The sequence below is a fragment of the Rhinoderma darwinii genome, chromosome 9, assembly GCF_050947455.1.
Source record: "Rhinoderma darwinii isolate aRhiDar2 chromosome 9, aRhiDar2.hap1, whole genome shotgun sequence".
In the NCBI taxonomy this organism is placed as follows: Eukaryota; Metazoa; Chordata; class Amphibia; order Anura; family Rhinodermatidae; genus Rhinoderma; species Rhinoderma darwinii.
This window is the reverse complement of record NC_134695.1, coordinates 19,596,558-19,618,662: the sequence shown is the minus strand read 5'-3', so window position 1 is coordinate 19,618,662 and position 22,105 is coordinate 19,596,558. Positions and strand designations below refer to the sequence as shown.

General features: G+C 46.0%; 1 protein-coding gene across 4 annotated transcripts in view; it reads right to left on the bottom strand.

Annotated features, from left to right (window-relative positions):
- Positions 1-22,105, bottom strand: part of LOC142660280 (sperm-specific sodium:proton exchanger-like) — a 216,709-nt gene that overhangs the window by 43,848 nt on the left and 150,756 nt on the right. For 2 of the 4 annotated variants that reach the window (XM_075836867.1, XM_075836868.1), the window contains exon 20: positions 10,331-10,469. The exons of the other annotated variants lie outside the window; for them this stretch is intronic. In XM_075836867.1, coding sequence (XP_075692982.1) covers positions 10,331-10,469 — 139 coding nt within the window. The remainder of the gene's footprint in view (positions 1-10,330; positions 10,470-22,105) is intronic. 4 annotated transcript variants of the gene reach the window in all.

Genomic DNA, 22,105 nt, shown 5'->3' with positions numbered 1-22,105 from the left:
GATTGCAGCTCTCGGCAGCCCGATCCCGTTCAAGTGATCAGGTCTGAGCTGCAACCCCAGGTACAGCCACTACGGATGTGTATAAAGAAATGTCATTTTTGAAATTTTTGCGTTCACGTGACTCAAAGTAGAAGGTATCGCCTGGAAAGAACACTTAAAAAATATATTTTTTTTTATTAACTTTTCTTCAGAGGCATGTATATTGAGACAGGGCACATTAGCACATCAGATTTTTGTGCAGTAACGGCGGTCAGATACCAGAACCGTGCTGTTGGGAGAAAAACTCTAGCAGACACAGGGCGGAAAGACAATACTGCACAAAAAACTGATGTGCTAATCTGCCCTGTCTCAATATACATGCCTCTGAAGAAATGTTCTATATAAAACAAGGACGTGGAAACGCGTTAGGCGTTCAATCTTTGTTTAGTGTGAATGCACACTCTTGTTATCAGGTGGACAATATTTATCTGGTGTGAATGCACACTATCAATATAGGTGTTACGCTGAATTGAGGACTGTGAATGCACACTACCTGCATGTGCTGATGCTCATCTCAGCGATAAAGTACTCTGTGTTGTAGATATTGCTGACTAGTGTGAGTGCACACTTAATATACCCTATTTAGTTGGTGTAAATGCACACTTGGTATATTATATTCATCTAGTGTGAATGCACACGTTTGTTTAAATATACAGTCCCTTGTTAGTGTGAATGCACGATACTGCTTGAGGTGCTGCACTGTGCGTCATGGGCGTTAATGCACAGGGAATTTAGGTGCTGTGGCTCATTTCAGTGTGAATGCACACTGTGTCGCAGGTGCTGCGTTTTTATTACTGAGGCTGGGTTCACACGACCTATTTTCAGACGTAAACGAGGCGTATTATGCCTCGTTTTACGTCTGAAAATAGGGCTACAATACGTCGGCAAACATCTGCCCATTCATTTGAATGGGTTTGCCGACGTACTGTGCAGACAACCTGTCATTTACGCGTCTTCGTTTGACAGCTGTCAAACGACGACGCGTAAAATTACTGCCTCGGCAAATAAGTGCAGGACACTTCTTTGCAACGTAATTTGAGCCATTCTTCATTGAAGTCAATGAAGAGCAGCTCAAAATTATGGGCGTCAAAGACGGAGGAGGAGCTTTTACGTCTGAAACGACGTAGCTGTTTTCTCCTGAAAACTGTCTGTCTTTTCAAACGTAAAATTCTCGTGTGCACATACACTCTGCTGCTAGGTATCAGATCTTTACTCGGTGTGAATGCACACTTTGCTATTTAGTCCAGGTAGGGACAGAATTTATATGTTTTTACTAGATATTTGGAGTAGTTTCATTACAATTCAAACCAATATGTTGGCATTCTTATCTAGTCCTACCTACCCGGTTATCCTGGTAGCTATAGAAATTATTGGCTTGAGTAGCTCATTTTAAAGAGTTAATAAAATAAAAATATTTTTTAAGCGTTCTTTCCAGGTGATACCATCCACTATGGATGTGTATGGCGCTGTACCTGGTAAAGTAGGGATAAGCCTTGGCCCCTTCAGTCAGCTGTTTGGTGGCGGTGCCAGAAGTCAGACCCCCAACAATCTGATATTGATGACCTATCCTATGGATAGACAATCATATAAAAGTCTCGGAAAACTCCTTTAAGTTTGATATTATTTGTAGAATGCCAGACTCCCTAGGAACAAGGTTGGGACCTGGACATTGGTGCTTAGCAGCACCCCTTTTGGCTTTAGCAGCAGCAGCCTCCAAGTTCTTGTGGAAGACCGTCCAGATGTCCAGAAGACTATTGTAAACCTCTACAACAGCAGGTAAGTGACCGACCGTAGATCGTCTCAAATGGAGATTTACCTGATGACTTAGGCTATGTGCACACGCTTACTAAAAAAAAGTCTGAAAATACAAGAGCTCAAGGGAAAACAGCTCCTGATTTTCAGCCGTTTTTTTAGCAACTCGCATTTTTCACGTAGTTTTTTACGCCCGTTTTTGGAGCTGTTGAAAAAGTCAATGAAAAACAGTGCACTTCTTTTTCGTGGAACAGAATGCCATTTTTCCAATTGAAATCAATGGGCAGATGTTTGGAGGCGTTCTGTCTCTGATTTTTCAGCCTTTTTTTCGGCCGTATACGGCCTGAAAAACGGCCGAAAATAAGCCATGTGAAGATACCCTTAAACTTTTACTCAGTACTGCAAGCTTGATGGCTTCAAATATATGCACAGTTAAACAAGCTTTTGGTTACAGTCTCTTATACAGTTAAAGAGAGCACAAACCTTAAAAAGTTGCTTTCTTATGTACAATGTCAGTGGCAGTTGGCAGATTGGTGGTGGTTATTCACTTAGGCACAAAACTATTGCTGGTCCCAAGATAGGCACAAATATTAGTTACAGTCTTTTCAAAAAAACTATTTACACTGCTTGGCTGTGATGACTTCCACTTTAAATGCTCTCTCACAGTCTCTGGCAGTAGCTCCTCAGCGCAATGCGCACAGATGGCCTAAGTAGGGATAGAATGATTCCTTCACACTGCTTGGTACCTTCTTAGATCTCTGATACTCTTTTACTTGCGGTGGCACTCTGCAGCCAATCAGTCCTTGCTTACTCCTTGTGACTCCCACTCAGAATCGCACATTCAGCCTCTGTCCATCTGTCTCTTAGGTCACGTGGTGCTCCTTTAACTTCTGCAGTCTCAGATGCTAAAAACCTGTTCAAGTCACAATGTCTCTGGCCCACTTACCTTTTGCGACCCGATCACTCACAGGCACCTCATTTTCTCCCCACAGTCATACACCCAACAGTGTTTGTACCCACGCCTCCACGTTCCACAAACTACGCAGTTAAATTTCAGAGACCTGCCACACCTCTCCGCCGCCAAGGGAGCACTTGCACAGCCTGCATAACACTTAAAGACCTGTGCACATCCTGCTTATGTGACCATAGGTCCTATGTACATAACATACAACAGCACAATATTAAATACTATTGTAGTTTGGCCAGAAGGTGGCAGCACCAGACTACAATTACACAGAACTTATGCTTTTGTAATGATGGGGGTAGGGAAACATACAAGTGAGCCCTAATCTACCCGCCACTCAGTCCCTGCCTACTTGCAATGACCCGCCCTAGGCGACGGGGTACAACTGGGCGACAGTCCCTACGCTCAATAAGTGCACGACAGACAAACAGACAAGGGTACACAGAAGCAAGGGAAAAGGGGCAGTTGCCCACGGCAACACCGTGAGCAACAAGAGTGGTGAACGAGCCGAGTCAAACCAGGAGTGTACAAGGTACCAAACGCAGAGCAAGAGAGTAGTGAACAAGCCGAGTCAAACCAGGAGTGTACGACAAACCAAACGCAGAGCAGAAGAGTAGTCAGTAAGCCAGGGTCAATATGAAGCAGGGTCAAATAGTTCAAGAAGCTGCAGCAGGGCCAGGAAACCAAACGAGAAGAATCACAAGCAAGGAGGAACAGGAAAGGCAGGTATAAATAGACAGAGGGCGGGAGCTAGCTCCGTCTGGCCAGGCTGTGATAGGCTCTCCCACTCCTAAGCCTGCCATCCTGAGTGGTGGAAGATGGAGTCAGTCTCACAGACATAGAAGCAGGTGCAGACTGATTACCTATGGGCGTAGACACAGAAGCTGAGCCTGGCAGATCCTTAACAGTACCCCCCCTTTTATGAGGGGCCACCGGACCCTTTCTAGATGGACCTGGTTTATTGGGGAAACGAAGGTGGAACCTCCTGACCAATACCCCAGCGTGAACATCCCGGGCGGGTACCCAAGTCCTCTCCTCAGGCCTGTATCCTCTCCAATGGACCAGGTACTGGAGGGAGCCTTGGACCATCTTGCTGTCCACAATCTTGGCCACCTCGAATTCTACCCCTTCAGGGGTGAGAACGGGGACAGGAGGTTTCCTCGAGGGAGCCAAGGACGGGGAGCAGCGTTTAAGGAGGGAGGCATGAAACACGTCGTGTACTCGAAAATATGGGGGCAACTCCAGTCGGAAGGAGACCGGATTGAGGACTTCAATGACCTTGTACGGCCCTATAAACCGGGGAGCAAACTTCTTGGACGGGACTTTAAGGCGCAAGTTCTTTCACGATAGCCACACCAGATCCCCGACCATAAACAAGGGGTTAGCAGAACGTCTTCTATCTGCCTGAGTTTTTTGTATGCTCTGGGACGCCTCTAGGTTCTTCTGAACCTGGGCCCAGACTGTGCACAGTTCCCGATGAATGACCTCTACCTCGGGATTGTTGGAACTACCAGGTGAAACGGAGGAGAACCGTGGATTAAACCCAAAATTACAGAAAAAGGGGGAGACCCCTGATGAGTTACTGACCCGGTTATTAAGGGAAAATTCGGCGAGGGGAATGAATGAGACCCAATCATATTGACAGTCAGAGATAAAACACCTTAAATATTGTTCTAGAGGCTGATTAGTCCTCTCAGTTTGGCCATTAGTTTCAGGATGGAAGGCAGAGGAGAAGGACAGATCAATCTCCAACTTTTTACAGAAGGCTCTCCAAAACAAAGAAACAAATTGTACCCCTCTGTCAGAAACAATATTTACAGGGACCCCATGGAGACGCAGGATGTGTTTGACAAACAAGGTAGCTAACGTCTTAGCACTGGGTAGTTTCTTGAGGGGCACAAAGTGGCACATCTTACTGAAGCGGTCTACTACAATCCACACCACCGACTTGCCTTAAGATGGAGGCAAATCGGTGATAAAATCCATGGAGATATGGGTCCAAGGTCTCTGGGGAATGGGCAAAGAACGTAGTAAGCCCGCTGGTCGGGACCTGGGAGTCTTGGACCTAGCACAAACCTCACAAGCGGCGACGTAGGCCTTAACGTCTTTAGGCAACCCAGGCCACCAATAGTTTCTGGCAATGAGGTGCTTGGTACCCAGGATGCCTGGATGACCAGATAGTGCGGAGTCATGATTTTCCTTAGGTACCCTTAGCCGGAATTGCAGGGGAACAAACAGCTTGTTCTCAGGAAGGTTCCCAGGAGCTGAACCTTGATCAGCAGCAATTTCAGAGACTAAATCAGAATCAATAGAGGAAATGATTATACCTGGAGGCAAAATACAAGCAGGATCTTCCTCCAAAGGAGGGCTGGCCATGAAGCTACGCGACAGTGCATCAGCCTTAATATTTTTAGACCCAGCCCTATAGGTAACCAAATGGTTGAATCTGGTAAAAAATAACGCCCATCGAGCTTGTCTCGGGTTTAGCCTCCGGGCAGATTCTAGGAAAACCAGATTCTTGTGGTCGGTAAGGACCGTTACCTAGTGCCTAGCCCGCTCCAGGAAGTGGCGCCACTCTTCAAATGCCCATTTAATGGCTAAAAGTTTGCGGTTGCCAATATCATAGTTACTCTCAGTGGGCGAAAACTTCCTGGAGAAGTAGGCACAGGGACGGAGATGGGTGAGGGACCTGGTACCCTGGGACAAGACAGCCCCCACTCCCACCTCGGACGCGTCAACCACCACGATAAATGGCTCCATTTGGTTGGGCTGAACCAGCACCGGGGCCGAAATAAAGCACTTCTTAAGGACCTCAAAAGCCTGGACAGCCTCAGGAGGCCATCGGAGGAGATCAGCACCCTTGCGAGTGAGATCCGTAAGAGGCTTAGCGATGACCGAGAAGTTAGCAATAAATCTCCTGTAATAATTAGCGAACCCCAAGAAGCACTGTAACGCCTTCAGGGAGGCAGGTTGGACCCATTCCGCCACAGCCTGGTCCTTGGCGGGGTCCATGCGGAATTCATGAGGAGTGAGGATTTGACCCAAAAATGGTATCTCCTGCACCCCAAACACACATTTTTCGGTCTTCGCAAACAGTTTGTTTTCCCGAAGGACCTGGAGCACCTTCCTGACATGCTCAATGTGGGAGGACCAGTCCTTGGAAAACACAAGTATGTCATCAAGGTACACTACAAGAAATACCCCCAGGTAATCTCTTAAAATCTCATTTATGAAATTCTGGAAGACCGCGGGAGCATTACACAACCCAAAGGGCATGACGAGGTATTCGAAATGACCTTCGGGCGTGTTAAATGCAGTCTTCCACTCATCCCCCTCTTTGATGCGGATAAGGTTATACGCCCCTCGTAGATCAAACTTAGAGAACCATTGGGCCCCCAGAACCTGATTAAAGAGATCAGGAATCAAAGGAAGGGGATACTGGTTCCTTACAGTGACCTTATTCAAGTTACGGTAGTCAATGCATGGCCTAAGACCACCATCCTTCTTCCCTATGAAGAAGAAGCTAGCACCTACCGGAGAAGTAGAGGGGCGAATGTAACCCTTGGCCAGGCATTCCTGGATATACTCTCTCATGGCTTCACGTTCGGGACAAGAGAGATTAAATATCCTACCCTTAGGGAGCTTAGCTCCTGGTACCAAATCGATAGCGCAATCGTATTCTCTATGAGGAGGTAACACTTCGGAGGCCTCCTTAGAGAAAACATCAGCGAAGTCCTGAACAAACTCAGGTAGCATGTTCACCTCCTCAGGGGGAGAAATAGAATTAACAGAAAAACATGACGTCAAGCATTCATTACCCCATTTTGTAAGATCCCCAGTATTCCAGTCAAACGTGGGATTATGCAACTGCAACCAGGGAAGGCCTAAAACCAAATCGGACGATAATCCCTGCATCAACAGTACAGAGCACTGCTCCAAATGCATGGAGCCAACAAGGAGTTCAAAAACAGTGGTATGCTGTGTAAAATAACCATTAGCAAGAGGAGTGGAGTCGATACCCACTACCGGGACAGGTTTAGGCAAATCAATCAAAGGCATAGCTAGAGAAATAGCAAATTCCACAGACATGATATTAGCAGAGACCCTGAATCCACGAAGGCACTGCCGGTAGCAGACCTACCACCAAAAGAGACCTGAAAGGGAAGCAAGATTTTATTACGTTTCATATTTACAGGAAATACCTGTGCGCCCAAGTGACCTCCCCGATGATCACTTAGGCGCGGAAGTTTTCCGGCTGCTTATTCTTACGCCTAGGACAGGTGTTCACTTGATGCTTCTCATCCCCACAATAGAAGCAGATACCATTCTTCCTGCGGAACTCTCTACGTTGTTGGGGGGACACGGAGGCCCCACGTTGCATAGGTACCTCCGAGTCTTCCGTGGAAGAACGAAGCAACGGAACCTCGGGAGGCATCATGGGGGAGTGAGAGGAGAAAACACAAAAAACGTTCAAGTTGTCGTTCCCTGAGACGTCGGTCAAGTCGTACCGCTAAAGCCATAACCTGGTCTAGGGAGTCAGAAGAGGGATAGCTAACTAGCAGGTCTTTCAGGGCGTTCGACAGACCCAACCTAAACTGGCACCTTAAGGCAGGGTCATTCCACCGAGAAGCTACGCACCACTTCCTAAAGTCAGAGCAATACTCCTCAACAGGTCTCTTACCCTGACGTAAGGTCACCAGCTGACTCTCGGCAAAGGCAGTCCTGTCAGTCTCGTCATAAATGAGTCCGAGAGCAGAAAAGAAAAGATTAACGGAGGAAAGTTCAGGGGCGTCAGGAGCCAAGGAGAAGGCACATTCTTGGGGCCCTTCCTGGAGCCGGGACATAATTATACCCACCCGCTGGCTCTCAGAACCTGAGGAGTGGGGCTTTAAATGAAAATAGAGCCTACAACTCTCCCGAAAGGAGAGAAAAGTTTTCCGGTCCCCTGAGAACCGGTCAGGGAACTTGAGGTGGGGTTCAAGAGGTGAGGGGCACTACCATGGTAGCATCAGGCTGGTTGACCCTCTGAGCCAGGGCCTGGACCTGTAGGGAGAGACCCTGCATTTGCTGAGCCAGGGTCTCAAGGGGGTCCATAGTAGTGTGAGGGACCAGGGTAGACTAGGTATATGGGCTTGTGATTATGTAATGATGGGGGTAGGGAAACAGACAAGTGAGCCCTAATCTACCCGCCACTCAGTCCCTGCCTACTTGCAACGACCTGCCCTAGGCGACGGGGTACAACTGGGCGACGGTCCCTACGCTCAATAAGTGCACGACAGACAAACAGACAAGGGTACACAGAAGCAAGGGAAAAGGGGCAGTTGCCCACGGCAACACCGTGAGCAACAAGAGTGGTGAACGACCCGAGTCAAACCAGGAGTGTACAAGGTACCAAATGCAGAGCAGGAGAGTAGTGAACAAGCCGAGTCAAACCAGGAGTGTACGAGATACCAAACGCAGAGCAGAAGAGTAGTCAGTAAGCCAGGGTCAATATGAAGCAGGTTCAAATATTTCAAGAAGCTGCAGCAGGGCCAGGAAACCAAACGAGAAGAATCACAAGCAAGGAGGAACAGGAAAGGCTGGTATAAATAGAAAGAGGGTGGGAGCTAGCTCCGTCTGGCCAGGCTGTGATAGGCTCTCCCACTCCTAAGCCTGCCATCCTGAGTGGTGGAAGATGGAGTCAGTCTCACAGACATAGAAGCAGGTGCAGACTGATTACCTATGGGCGTAGACACATAAGCTGTGCCTGGCAGATCCTTAACACTTTGACCAACATTCAAACAAAAATAAAAGTATAGTAACATTTACATTTTGTTGTTTGGGCACACCTATTAGTAGAAGCTTGGCCCAATTACCCTGATGAGTATTAGCATAGGTTTGGAGATACTGTTTTAAGACATATCTTATATATACTTACCATCTGACCATTACCCTGATGATGGTAAGGAAAGGAAAAGTCCAGACAAATCTTTAAAGCTGTACACAGTGCCTGCTAGAATTTAGAAGCAGACAGTACTCCCTGATCTGCGACAATGCGAGTAGGAAGACCGTGGATGTGACATATTTCCTTGAAATATATCAGCGGCAATTGAGCGTAGCTGAGGGCAGGCCATACTGCAGTACAAAATGGCCAATTTTAGTGAAGTGATCCACCAATACCCAGATGGTAGTAAATCCTTTAGCAGAAGGCCAAATTGGTGATAAAGTCCATTAAGAGCCAAGGTTCAGATAGAATGGACAGGGGCTGGTGAAGACCCAATTCCGCTAGTCTTGATGGTTTGAGCACAGGTTTTACAGGAGGCAACAAACTATTTTACTTCTTGTCTCCATTCTGGCTACCAGTAATTCGCTGATACAGTTTAGTACAACAAATAAGAATGAGTCCAAAATAAACTCTTTCGGCTGAGATCAGGAGGTGCAAAGGAACGTCCTTTGAGAGGAATTACAGGGGAAATATCAGTAGCAGCCAGAATACAATTTGGATTGATAATATGTGGATCTAATATGAGCATTTGCTCTATAATTCTTTCCGGCCGTCAGGACTAAATCAAATTGTGAAAGAAAAGTTCCCAGCATGCTTGACGTGGATTATGTCTTGGAGCAGACTAGAGAAACTCCAAATTTTTGTGATCAGTGAAGATAATGACGGAAAATTTTGCACCCTCAAATAGATGTCACAATTCCTACAGGGCAAGTTTCAAAGCAAGTATTTCTCAGTCTCCAATGGAATAGTTTTTATTGTTTTTTTTTGCCCTCGGACTGTTGGAAGAGAACAGCTCCAACCCTGCTTGATGAAAGCACAGAGGGAGCCTCATCCCTGTCTAGCAACTGAGATGATGCAGTCGATGTTAACTGCGACATCCAAGAGGTTTAATAGCCGAAATCAGGTTTACCTCCTATCCCGCCTGGTGCAGCAGGATGTTGGTTGTATATTACATCCGACACCCACTGCTGATGGTGTGGTCACAGCTCGTGTGTCAGTGCCATCTATTGGATGCACCATTACGTCCTATTGTGGAGAGAAGTTTGCAAATTAGGAAATAATGGCACATTCAAATGCGGGAAGATGTTAAATAGATCTGAGATTTGAAAAAAAGGGTTAGCTTTTTTCCATAAACAGAGCCACTCTTGTTTATAGGTTGTATCTATTAGTGCAGCTCACCTCCTTTCACTTGAACCTTTTTTCTAATCTCATACAATCTCTTTAAGTATCTTTGTGTGCATAATTAACAAACATTTTATGGCTCTTATTAGTTAGGTGCCTCACAATTATTATTCTCCCCTTCAAGAATTGTTTTGCTTCCCTGGATTAAAAAACATAATAATAACAATAATAAAAAACATTAATTATATAAGATGGAGTAAACTTCCAAGTGGTTTATCAATGTTTATATTTGTGAATCTGGGATAATGTCCTATGTTGGACTGGGAGCTGAAGTTTTGGTTCTTTTTATCCTTTTTTATTTTGTGTGTTGGCTATATGGCTTATGTTTATCTGCCATTATTAGCGTGTCTAATTGAAGAAAACCCTTTAATGCATAACATATGAGTTTATACATCATTGCTTCAGTTCACCTTTCCGACGGGCAGCTGCGTGCTGTAAGCATGGAACACTTGGCGTTTCTTTTACTGTTCCATTTGCACAAGGCTGTATGAGAAGACTGCTATCATTTGGTATAATTAGTAGTTTAGTATTTTTTGCAATACCTTGGACCTAAAAAAACAAAAAGAATATTTATGTGGCACAAAAAATGGCAGGTATTGTTTGTAGAAGCCCGATCTAATCTACACTAATAAATTGCAAGCAGCATTCTGATTTAGGGTTGTCATGATACCGGAATTTGGACTTCGATACCGATACTTTGTATAGTATTGCGATACTCGATACCAAAACGATACGTTGCCAACAAAAATAATAGTTTAGAAAAGTTATTCCATTTTCTGATGTGAGGCACGTGGCGTGCTGAATTTTGAGCCTCCATGTGCCTCACATTAAGTGTATGTTCACACGGGCTATTTTCAGCCATTTTTCTGGCCATAATCGCCCTGAAAAATGTCTGAAAATGTGGGTGCTGAATGTTGATTTCAATTGGAAAAACGGCGTTCCGTTCCCACGCTGCATTTTTTACGCAGCCGTTTTAAAAACGGCCACGTAAAAAAACACCTCGTAAAAAGGTCATGTCACTTCTTGAGCCGTTTTTGGAGCCGTTTTTCATTGACTCAATGCCCCCCATATCAGCCCCCATACAGTATAATGCCCCACATATCAGCCCCCCATATGAGCTCCCCATACAGTTTAATGCCCTCCATATGATCTCCCCATACAGTATAATGCCCCCCATATCAGCTCCCCATACAGAATAATGCCCCCGCCATAACAGCTCCCCATACAGTATAATGCCCCCCATACAGTGTAATGCCACAATATGTGTGACTCGGCACAGACTGGCGCGATGACGTCACTACATTGCGCCTGTCTGCGTTGAGCAGCTCATGGATCAGGGCAGTGTGAATGTTGGAGCAAGAAGCCGTCAGCTCCATGCTCTAGAATTGACTGTAACCGGGACCTCGGTGAGTGACTCGCGACCCCCCCAGAGGTTATCACACGACACTCCCAAGGGGCCGCGACCAGGGGTCGGATCCGGCCAGTTCGCCCCGGTTCTCCCAAACCGGTTGTTAAAATTACAGCCGGTTCGCAGAAGCGGGTGAAGCGGGAAGCCAGAACCGGTCCCCTGCACTCACCTGTATTCGCGTCCTTAGGACGCGGATACAATTGACTTCACTAGCGCTGCCCTGGCGAAGCACATGATAACTCGCCATTCGGCGCTTTAGTGATGATGCAGTCAGCGATGACATCATCACGCCGCTGCATTGTTCCGCTGGAGGATGACTGGCACTGCTGGAGGTTGGAGCGGGAACAGGACAGGTAAGAATATAATGCCACAAGATTAGCCCCGCTACAGTATAATGCCCACCATATGAGCTCCCCATACAGTATAATTCCCCCCCATATGAGCTCCCCATACAGTATAATATGCCCCCATATGAGCTACCCATACAGTATAATGCCCTCGCCATATCAGCCCCCATACAGTATAATGCCGCCCATATCAGCCCCCATACAGTATAACGCTGCCATCATATCAGCCCTGCATACAGTATAATGCTCCCCATATCAGCCCCCATATAGTATAATGACCCCGCCATATCAACCCACCATACAATATAATGCCCCCATACAGTATAATGCCTGTAGTGTCTATGGCCGCGAACCGTCGGGATTACTTACTTCCCAGCAGCCACAGCCATGGATCTGTGAGCGCTGGCTCGCATCTCCTTACCAGGAGACGCCAGCGCTCACCGTCCCGTAGGGTGCGCGTGCACGCTCGTGCCCGGCCTTAAAGGGCCAGTGCGCACACGGGAATCATCATCATCAATTAGCCCAAGATTCCGTTGGACTATAGGAAGGGCCCTGCCCCTTTGCTCATTGCCTGAGCATTGTTAGTATTCCCATGTCAGTCTTGCAAATGGTCCCTTAGTATTACTCTGTTCCCGTTGTTTCCCGTGCCCTGCTATCCGTATCCTTTATCCCGTGCTGTGTCCTTGTTTCTGAGCCTGTTAGTGATGGAGTCATGTCCTACTGCACCTGCTGCCTCCTGCCACGTCCAGTGTCATCAGCCACGTCCAGTGTCATCAGCCATGTACAGTGTCATCTGCGACATCTTGCGCAACCTGCTGCACCCACCTCCATCCGTGCTAAAGCCTTGGCTACTGTCTGGACTATTCAGGTACCCTAGTGCGGGTCTTTGTATTGCTTAGGTGCTCTGTTGTTTGGTCAGCTGCCTCCCCGCTACGTTGGTGCGGCCTAGTGTGTCCACATACCCACAGACTGTGACAATGCCCCAACCCTGCAATATCGGGCTCCCCACGCAGTATAATGCCCCCATATGTGCATAATAGAAAAATAATAAAATTACTTACCTATCCCCATTCTCACGCCAGGTGGAGGAGATGCTTCTTCTTTGGTCCGTGCTATGTGTGACTCGGCACAGACTGGCGCGATGACGTCACTACATTGCGCCTGTCTGCGTCGAGCAGCTCATGGATCAGGGCAGTGTGAATGTTGGAGCAAGAAGCCGTCAGCTCCTTGCTCTAGAATTGACTGTAACCGGGACCTCGGTGAGTGACTCGCGACCCCCCCAGAGGTTATCACACGACACTCCCAGGGGGTCGCGACCAGGGGTCGGATCCGGGCAGTTCGCCCCGTTTCTCCTGAACCGGTTGTTTAAATTACAGCCGGTTCGCAGAAGCGGGTGAAGCGGGAAGCCAGAACCGGTCCCCTGCACTCAACTGTATTCGCGTCCTTAGGACGCGGATGCAATTGACTTCACTAGCGCTGCCCTGGCGAAGCACATGATGACTCGCCATTCGGCGCTTTAGTGATGATGCAGTCGGTGATGACATCATCACGCCGCTGCATTGTTCCGCTGGAGGATGACTGGCGCTGCTGGAGGTTGGAGCGGGAACGGGACAGGTAAGAATATAATGTGGTTTTTTTCCTTCTACCGTGGGCAGCGTTGGGGGCCTTATCTATAGGGGATTATATAGGGAACAGTAACTACAGAGGACTATATAGGGAACATAAACTACAGGGGACTATATAGGGAACAGTAGCTACAGGGGACAATATAGGTAACAGTAGCTACAGGGGACTATATAGAGAACAGTAGCTACAGGGGACTATATAGGGATCAGTAACTACAGGGGACTATAAAGGGAACAGTAACTACAGGGGAATATATAGAGAACAGTAACTACAGGGGACAATACATAGGTAATAGTAACTACAGGGGACTATATAGGGAACAGTAGCTACAGGGGACTATAAAGGGAACAGTAGCTACAGGGGACTATATAGGGAACAGTAACTACAGGGGACTATATAGGGAACAGTAACTACAGGGGACTATATAGAGAACAGTAACTACAGGGGACAATACATAGGTAACAGTAACTACAGGGGACTATAAAGGGAACAGTAGCTACAGGGGACTATATAGGGAACAGTAACTACAGGGGACTATATAGGGAACAGTAGCTACAGGGGACTATATAAGGAACAGTAACTACAGGGGAAAATAAATAGGTAACAGTAACTACAGGGGACAACACATAAGTAATAGTAACTACAGGGGACTATATAGGGGACAGTAGCTACAGGGAACTATAAAGGGAACAGTAGCTACAGGGGACTATATAGGGAACAGTAACTACAGGGGACTATAGGGAACAGTAACTACAGGGGACTATATAGGGAACACTAACTACATGGGACTATATAGGGAACACTAACTACATGGGACAATATAGGGAACAGTAACTACAGGGGACTATATAGGGAACACTAACTACAGGGGACTATATAGGGGACCTATCTACAGGGAACGCCTCAGTGGGCTCTATCTACAGGGAAAGCCACAGGGGGCTCTGTTTACAGGGAACACCACAGGGGTCCTATCTACAGGGGGCATTATACAGGGGACGCTACAGTGAATGCCACAGGGGGCACTATCTACAGGGAATGCTACAGTAGGCCCTGTCTGCAGGGAACGATACATGGGGCACTATCTACAGGGAACGCTACTACCTACAGAAGGCTTTATGGGGAGCACTATCTACAGAGGGCTCTATGGGGAGAACGATCAATTGAGGGCTCTACTGGGAGCACTATCTACAGAGGGCTCTATGAGGGGCACTATATACAGGGGGCTCTATGAGGGGCACTATCTACATGGGGCACTGTGTGTGGTGCATTACGTTACAGTGTTTGACACAATTTTATTCATGGGCACAGTGTATGGTACTATTATAATCAGGGGTACAGTGTATGGTACTATTATAATCAGGGGTACAGTGTATGGTACTATTATATTCAGTGCCACAGTGTGTAGCCTCCTTATATTCGGGGATACAGTGTATGATACTATTATATTTAGGAGAATAGAGTGCGGCACCATAAGTACTTGCTCTTCGTTTATAGGTGCAGAAATGTTAAAAAAGTGATCTTCCGAAGACATCTGATTGAGCATATTGACCCATTTCCGCAGAAATGGGTCATGGCCAGGAGGCACCATAGAGCTCTGCACCAGATGGAAAAGTAAAGTGAAAAAGAACGAATCTGAGAAGTCGTCAACGGTGAGTCACTAAATGTAAATATTTATTCTTCCTGTGACTGCTCAGTAGAAAAAACATGGTTGAACAGCAGCACACGTCTCCCAAATTTCAATCAATATTTTCCATTATTGGTCAAACATCCAGTAAAAAATGTCAACTTTTCGACCTGTAACAAGTGGAGTGTCTTTCTCAAACTTCCACTTGTTACGGGTCGAAATGTTGCCATTTTTTACTGGATGTTTGACCAATAAAGGAATATATTGATTGAAATTTGGGAGACATGTGCTGCTGTTCAACCATGTTTTTTCTGAGGATTACATTACGTCAGACTGGATTTGTCTGATTTTACACCGTGACACCGCTCCTGATATCGGGATTTGTGCTGCTTCAAATATTTTATTTATTGCTCAGTACTGTAGTCACTGTATGATCTGCAGCGAGATGATGTGTGTATTGTTCCTTTTTTTTAAAAAACGCAACTCCCATCATATCCTTACCATCGTTCTGGCTATACTGGGAGCTGTAGTTTTATTCCGTACAAACTTATATGGCAGGGGTTAAACTAAATTTGCTATTTATCTCTGTACTGAGCTGTATTTGTTCTGGTGCTGTATATATGTATGAGCTTGGTTCTGCTGCTGTATATATATATGTACTGAGCTTGGTTCTGGAGTTATATTCATCATAACAACCAAGCTTAATACTTATATACAGCACCAAAGAGAAGCTGTATATACAACTCCAGAACCAAGCTTAGCATATAAATACAGCACAACAAAAAAGCTCAGTACATAAATACATCACCACAACAAAGCTTAGTACATAAATACAGCACCAGAACCAAGCTCAGTACATATATACAACATCAGAGCCAAGCTCAGTACATATATATACAACATCAGAACCAAGCTCATACACATATACAACACCAGAACCAAACTCAGTACATATATACAGCAACAGAACAAAGCTCAGAAAATATATACAACTCCAGAACCAAGCTCAGTACATAAATACAGCACCAGAACAAAGCTCAGTTGTAATGATGGGGGTAGGGAAACGGACAAGTGAGCCCTAATCTACCCGCCACTCTGTCCCTGCCTACTTGCAACGACCCGCCCTAGGCGACGGGGTACAACTGGGCGGCAGTCCCTACGCTCAGTAAGTGCACGAGACAAACAGACAAGGGTACACAAAGCTAAGGGAAATGGGGCAGTTGCCCACGGCAACACCGTGAGCAACAAGAGAGGTAAACGAGCCGAGTCAAACCAGGAGTGTACGAGGTACTAAACGCAGAGCAGGAGAGTAGTCAGTAAGCCGGGGTCAGTATGGAGCAGGATCAAATAGTAGAAGCTGTATCTGGGCCAGGAAACCACACGAGAAGAATCACAAGCAAAGGAGGAACAGGAAAGGCAGGTATAAATAGACAGAGGGCGGGAGCTAGCTCTGTCTGGCCAGGCTGCGATAGGCTCTCCCACTCCTAAGCCTGCCATCCTGAGTGGTGGAAGATGGAGTCAGTCTCAGAGACATAGACTCAGGTGCAGACTGATTACCTATGGGCGTATTCACAGAAGTTGTGCCTGGCAGATCCTTTACATTAGTAGTTAAATACAGCATCAGAACAAATCTCAGTACATATATACTCACCAGAACCAAGCTCAGTACATATATACTCACCAGAACCAAGCTCAGTACATAAATACAGCAACAGAACCAAGCTCAGTACATAAATACAGCCCCAGAACCAAGCTCAGTACATAAATACAGCCCCAGAACCAAGCTCAGTACATATATACAGCACTAGAACAAAGCTCAGTACATAAAAACAACCCCAGAACCAAGCTCAGTACATGTATATCAGAACAACCAAGCTCAAAACATATATATATATATATATATATATATACAGGGCCGCCATCAGGGGGATACTGGGGGTACTGCAGTGAGGGGCCCGGGCATAAATTTAAAAAAAAGGGGCCCGCACTCTGCCACTGGAATTAATATACTCATAGCAGTGTGGCTCTTACGATTTCATTTCGGTGAAAGGAACAGGTCCCATCACGAAGCAGGGGCCCGTTCATTACATCAGAATAAAACCGTAAGAGCCCGCTGGAGAGTGAGATGTGCCCGCCCCTCCTCCTCCACAACAGCGTGACAGCGTGTGGGGAGGAGACATCACAGCAGCGGGAGTTATGAGCTCAGCCTTCAGTGAGTACTAATATCTGTGTCCGGCTGCTGCTGCTGCCCGGAGCCTCCTGAAAAAATCTCCTCCTGCCCCCATAGAAAGTAAATATCTTACCCACGTCTGTATTATGTTAACACCGCAGCATAGAGTTGTATCAGCTCTACGGCTCTTATCTCCCGTCCTGTGTAACATGTGACAATAAACCTGTATTCTCCCTCTGTTTACACAGGACAGGAGATAAGAGCCGTTGTAGAGTGATACAATCTTATGCTGTAGTGTAAACTAATACAGACGTGGGGAAGATTTTTCTTTCTATGGGGATGGGGTAGAGTTAGATGATAATGGGGGCAGGGAGATGATAATGGGGGCAGAGAGATGATAATGGGGCAGGGAGATGATAATGGGGGCAGGGAGATGATAATGGGGGCAGGGAGATGATAATGGGGGCAGGGAGATGATAATGGGGCAGGGAGATGGCATTGGGAAGGGAGGGAAAGGATGCTAGAGTGGGAAGGAGATAATAATGGAGGGAGGATGGCACTTGAGTAGGGATGCACGATGCATCAAAACTTCGATACTGTTTCGATACCGTGCACCCCCAAACGGTTCGATGCCGTTATTTCATGTATTTCGATACTAAGCTGTGCGGCCGCATGAATGTATGAGAGCGGGGCAGCGGCTGTGTAATACAGTCACGGCCCTGCTCCGGAGTCCTGACATGTGTGCGCCGCCAGGATTATGTGATGCGGGCGGCGCTGCACTAATGAGCGGCGGCACTGAAAACAGAACATGGTGGGCGCACTACAAAACAACCCCAAATGTTCTGTCTTCAGTGCCTGAACCTCCGCTCATTAGTGCAGCGCCGCCCGCATCTCCTCGTGCTGACCGCGTGCGGGGCGGGGCAATGGTTGTATTACACAGCCGCAGTCCCACTCTATAAAGGCAGAGATCAAAGAAACCTCTCATCCACACACACCCCCCTGTAGATAGTGCCACACCCCCCCCCTGTAGATAGTGCCACACACCCCCCTGTAGATAGTGCCACACACCCCCCTGTAGATAGTGCCACACACAACCCCCTGTAAATAGCTCCACACACAGCCCCCCTGTAAATAGCTCCACACACTGCCCCCTGTAGATAGCGCCACACACACTCCCCTGTAGATAAAAGTCTAAATGCTAAACTCTGGCCACAGGTAGGGGTCTGGTGGAAAGGTGTCTGAATTACCTAACAGGTCTGGTCTAGGATCTGAATTTTTTTCTGGTTTGGTGTCTGAATTAATTTTGTTGTGTGGTTTTTACACAGATAATGTGTGTGTGCAGCGTGTGAAGAGAATGCAAAAGCATCATCCAGGCATGCCCGTGGCGGTGGGAAATCTTAGGGACTACATTTTGGTGAGTGACTCTGCTGTGTATAGGGCTTCAGTGCAATGATTTTTGTTTATATTGCCCTCCTACACACACACACACACACACACACACACACACACACACACACTCACTTTCCCTTTTTGCCCCCCACAGAGCCGCTGTCTCTTGTCTCTTCCCTGTCAGTCCACAGAGCACCTGTGAGGTTGCGTCTCCCCCCTGGCTACCACTGCTACCTTCAGTTCTCCCAACCCTGGCACTTAGTCTCTCCCGTTTGCCCTCCGACACCCACCTCCTGTCTCTGCCCTGCTCCTCCAAAGAGTTTTGTTTTTAATGTGCCCTACCTCCCTTCCCTTTACATTTCACCCCCCTCCTAATAACGAGGGGGGCGGGGGCCCAGACTCATTGGCAGTATGGGGCCCAGAAGTTCCTGATGGCAGCCCTGTATGTATGTATATATATATATATATACCAAAAAGACAAAAGAGCAAGTAACAGCACCAGGACTTCAGCGTTGGGGAGATGTTGGTTTATTCACCACCAGGTGGAAGAATGAGCAACGTTTCGGTTCACACCTGAACCTTTCTCGAGCTTGAGAAAGGTTCAGGTGTGAACCGAAACGTTGCTCATTCTTCCACCTGGTGGTGAATAAACCAACATCTCCCCAACGCTGAAGTCCTGGTGCTGTTACTTGCTCTTTTGTCTTTTTGGTATTCTTATCCAAGGAATTGATTCGTCCTTCTACTGGTAACGTGCACATGGCCTGATGTTCAGTTTGCATTGAGTGCTGTGTTTTCCTCTACTTTATTTATATATATATATATATATATATATATATATATATATATATATATATATACTACTGTTCAAAAGTTTGGGGTCACCCAGACAATTTTGTGTTTTCAATGAAAACTCACACTTATATTTATCGAATGAGTTGCAAAATGACTAGAGAATATAGTCAAGACATTGACAAAGGTTAGAAATAATGATTTTTATTTGAAATAATAATTTTCTCCTTCAAACTTTGCTTTCGTCAAAGAATGCTCCATTTGCAGCAATTACAGCATTGCAGACCTTTGGCATTCTAGCTGTTAATTTGCTGAGGTAATCGGGAGAAATTTCACCCCATGCTTCCAGAAGCCCCTCCTACAAGTTGGATTGGCTTGATGGGCACTTCTTGCGTACCATATGGTCAAGCTGCTCCCACAACAGCTCTATGGAGTTGTGATCTGGTGACTGCGCTGGCCACTCCATTACAGATAGAATACCAGCTGCCTGCTTCTTCCCAAATAGTTCTTGCATAATTTGGAGGTGTGCTTTGGGTTATTGTCCTGTTGTAGGATGAAATTGGCTCCAATCAAGCGCTGTCCACAGGGTATGGCATGGCGTTGCAAAATGGAGTGATAGCCTTCCTTATTCAAAATCCCTTTTACCTTGTACAAATCTCACACTTTACCAGCACCAAAGCAACCCCAGACCATCACATTACCTCCACCATGGTTGACAGATGGCGTCAGGCACTCTTCCAGCATCTTTTCAGTTGTTCTGCGTCTCACAAATGTTCTTCTGTGTGATCCAAACACCTCAAACTTCAATTCGTCTGTCCATAACACTTTTTTCCAATCTTCTTCTGTCCAATGTCTGTGTGCTTTTGCCCATATTAATCTTTTCCTTTTATTAGCCAGTCTCAGATATGGCTTTTTCTTTGCCACTCTGCCCTGAAGGCCAGCATCCCGGAGTCGCCTCTTCACTGTAGACGTTGACACTGGCGTTTTGCGGGTACTATTTAATGAAGCTGCCAGTTGAGGACCTGTGAGGCGTCTATTCTCAAGTTAGAGACTCTAATGTACTTGTCTTGTTGCTCAGTTGTGCAGCAGGGCCTCCCACTTCTCTTTCTACTCTGTTTAGAGCCTGTGTGTGCTGTCCTCTGAAGGGAGTAGTACACACCGTTGTAGGAAATCTTCAGTTTCTTGGCAATTTCTCGCATGGAATAGCCTTCATTTCGAAGAACAAGAATAGACTGTCGAGTTTCACATGAAAGCTCTCTTTTTCTAGCCATTTTGACAGTTTAATCGAACCCACAAATGTAATGCTCCAGATTCTCAACTAGCTCAAAGGAAGGTCAGTTTTATAGCTCCTCTAAACTCCAAAACTGTTTACAGCGGTGCTAACATAATTGCACAAGGGTTTTCAAGTGTTTTCTAATCATCCATTAGCCTTCTAACACAGTTAGAAAACACAATGTACCATTAGAACACTGGAGTGATGGTTGCTGGAAATGGGCCTCTATACACCTATGTAGATATTGCATTAAAAACCAGACGTTTGCAGCTAGAATAGTCATTTAGCACATTAACAATATATAGAGTGTATTTCTGATTAATTTAATGTTATCCTCATTGAAAAAAACTGTGCTTTTCTTTCAAAAATAAGGACATTTCTAAGTGACCCTAAACTTTTGAACGGTAGTGTATATATATATATATATATACTGAGCTTGGTTCTGGTGCTGTATACTAATCCTTCTCGATGAATTAGAATATCATCAAAAAGTTAATTCAATTCAAAAAGTGAAACTCATATATTCCATAGACTCATTACACACAGAGTGATCTATTTCCAGCATTTTTTTCTTTTAATGTTGATGATTATGGGAACAGTTAATGAAAACCCAAAATTTAGTGTCTCAGAAAATATTATATAAGCCCAATTTCAAAGATTATTTTTAATACCAAAATGTCATCCTACTGAAAAGTATGTGCAGTATCTGCCCTCAATACTTGGTCGGGGCTCCGACTCTGCATGAATTACTGCATCAATGCGGCGTGGCATGGAGGCGATCAGCCTGTGGCACTGCTGAGGTGTTATCAATGTGGTGTGGCATGGGGCGATCAGCCTGTGGTACTGCTGAGGAAGCCCAGGTTACTTCATCACTGACTGTGGAAAATTCACAAAGTAAATTTTGCATTTCATTTGGAAATCTCGGTCCCAGAGTCTGGAGTAAGAATGAAGAGGCATCAATCCAAGTTGCTTGCGGTCCACTGTGAAATTTCCATAGTCAGTGATGGTTTGGGGAGCCATGTCATCTGCTGGTGTTGGTCCACTGTGTTATATCAAGTCCAGAGTCAGCGCAGCGTCTAGCAGGACACTTCATGCTTCTCTCTACTGACAAGCTTTATGGAGATGGTGATTTAATTTTCCAGCAGGACTTGGCACCTGCCCACACTGCCAAAAGTACCAATACCTGGTTTAATAACCACAGTATCACTGCACTGGATTGGCCAGCAAACTCATCTGACCTAAACCCCATGGAAAATCTATAGGGTATTGTCAAGAGGAAGATGAAACACCAGACCCAACAATGCAGACGAGCTGAAGGCCGATATCATAAAACCTGGGCTTCCATAACACCTCAGCAGTGCCACAGGCTGATCGCCTCCATGCCACGCCATTGATGCAGTAATTCATGCAAAAGGAGCACCGACCAACTATTATGGGCAGATACTGGACATACTTGTTGGTAGGAAAACATTTCGGTATTAAAAATAATTTTTTTAATTTGGGCTTGTATAATATTCACATTTTCCGAGTGACTTAAATTTTGGGTTTTCATTAACTGT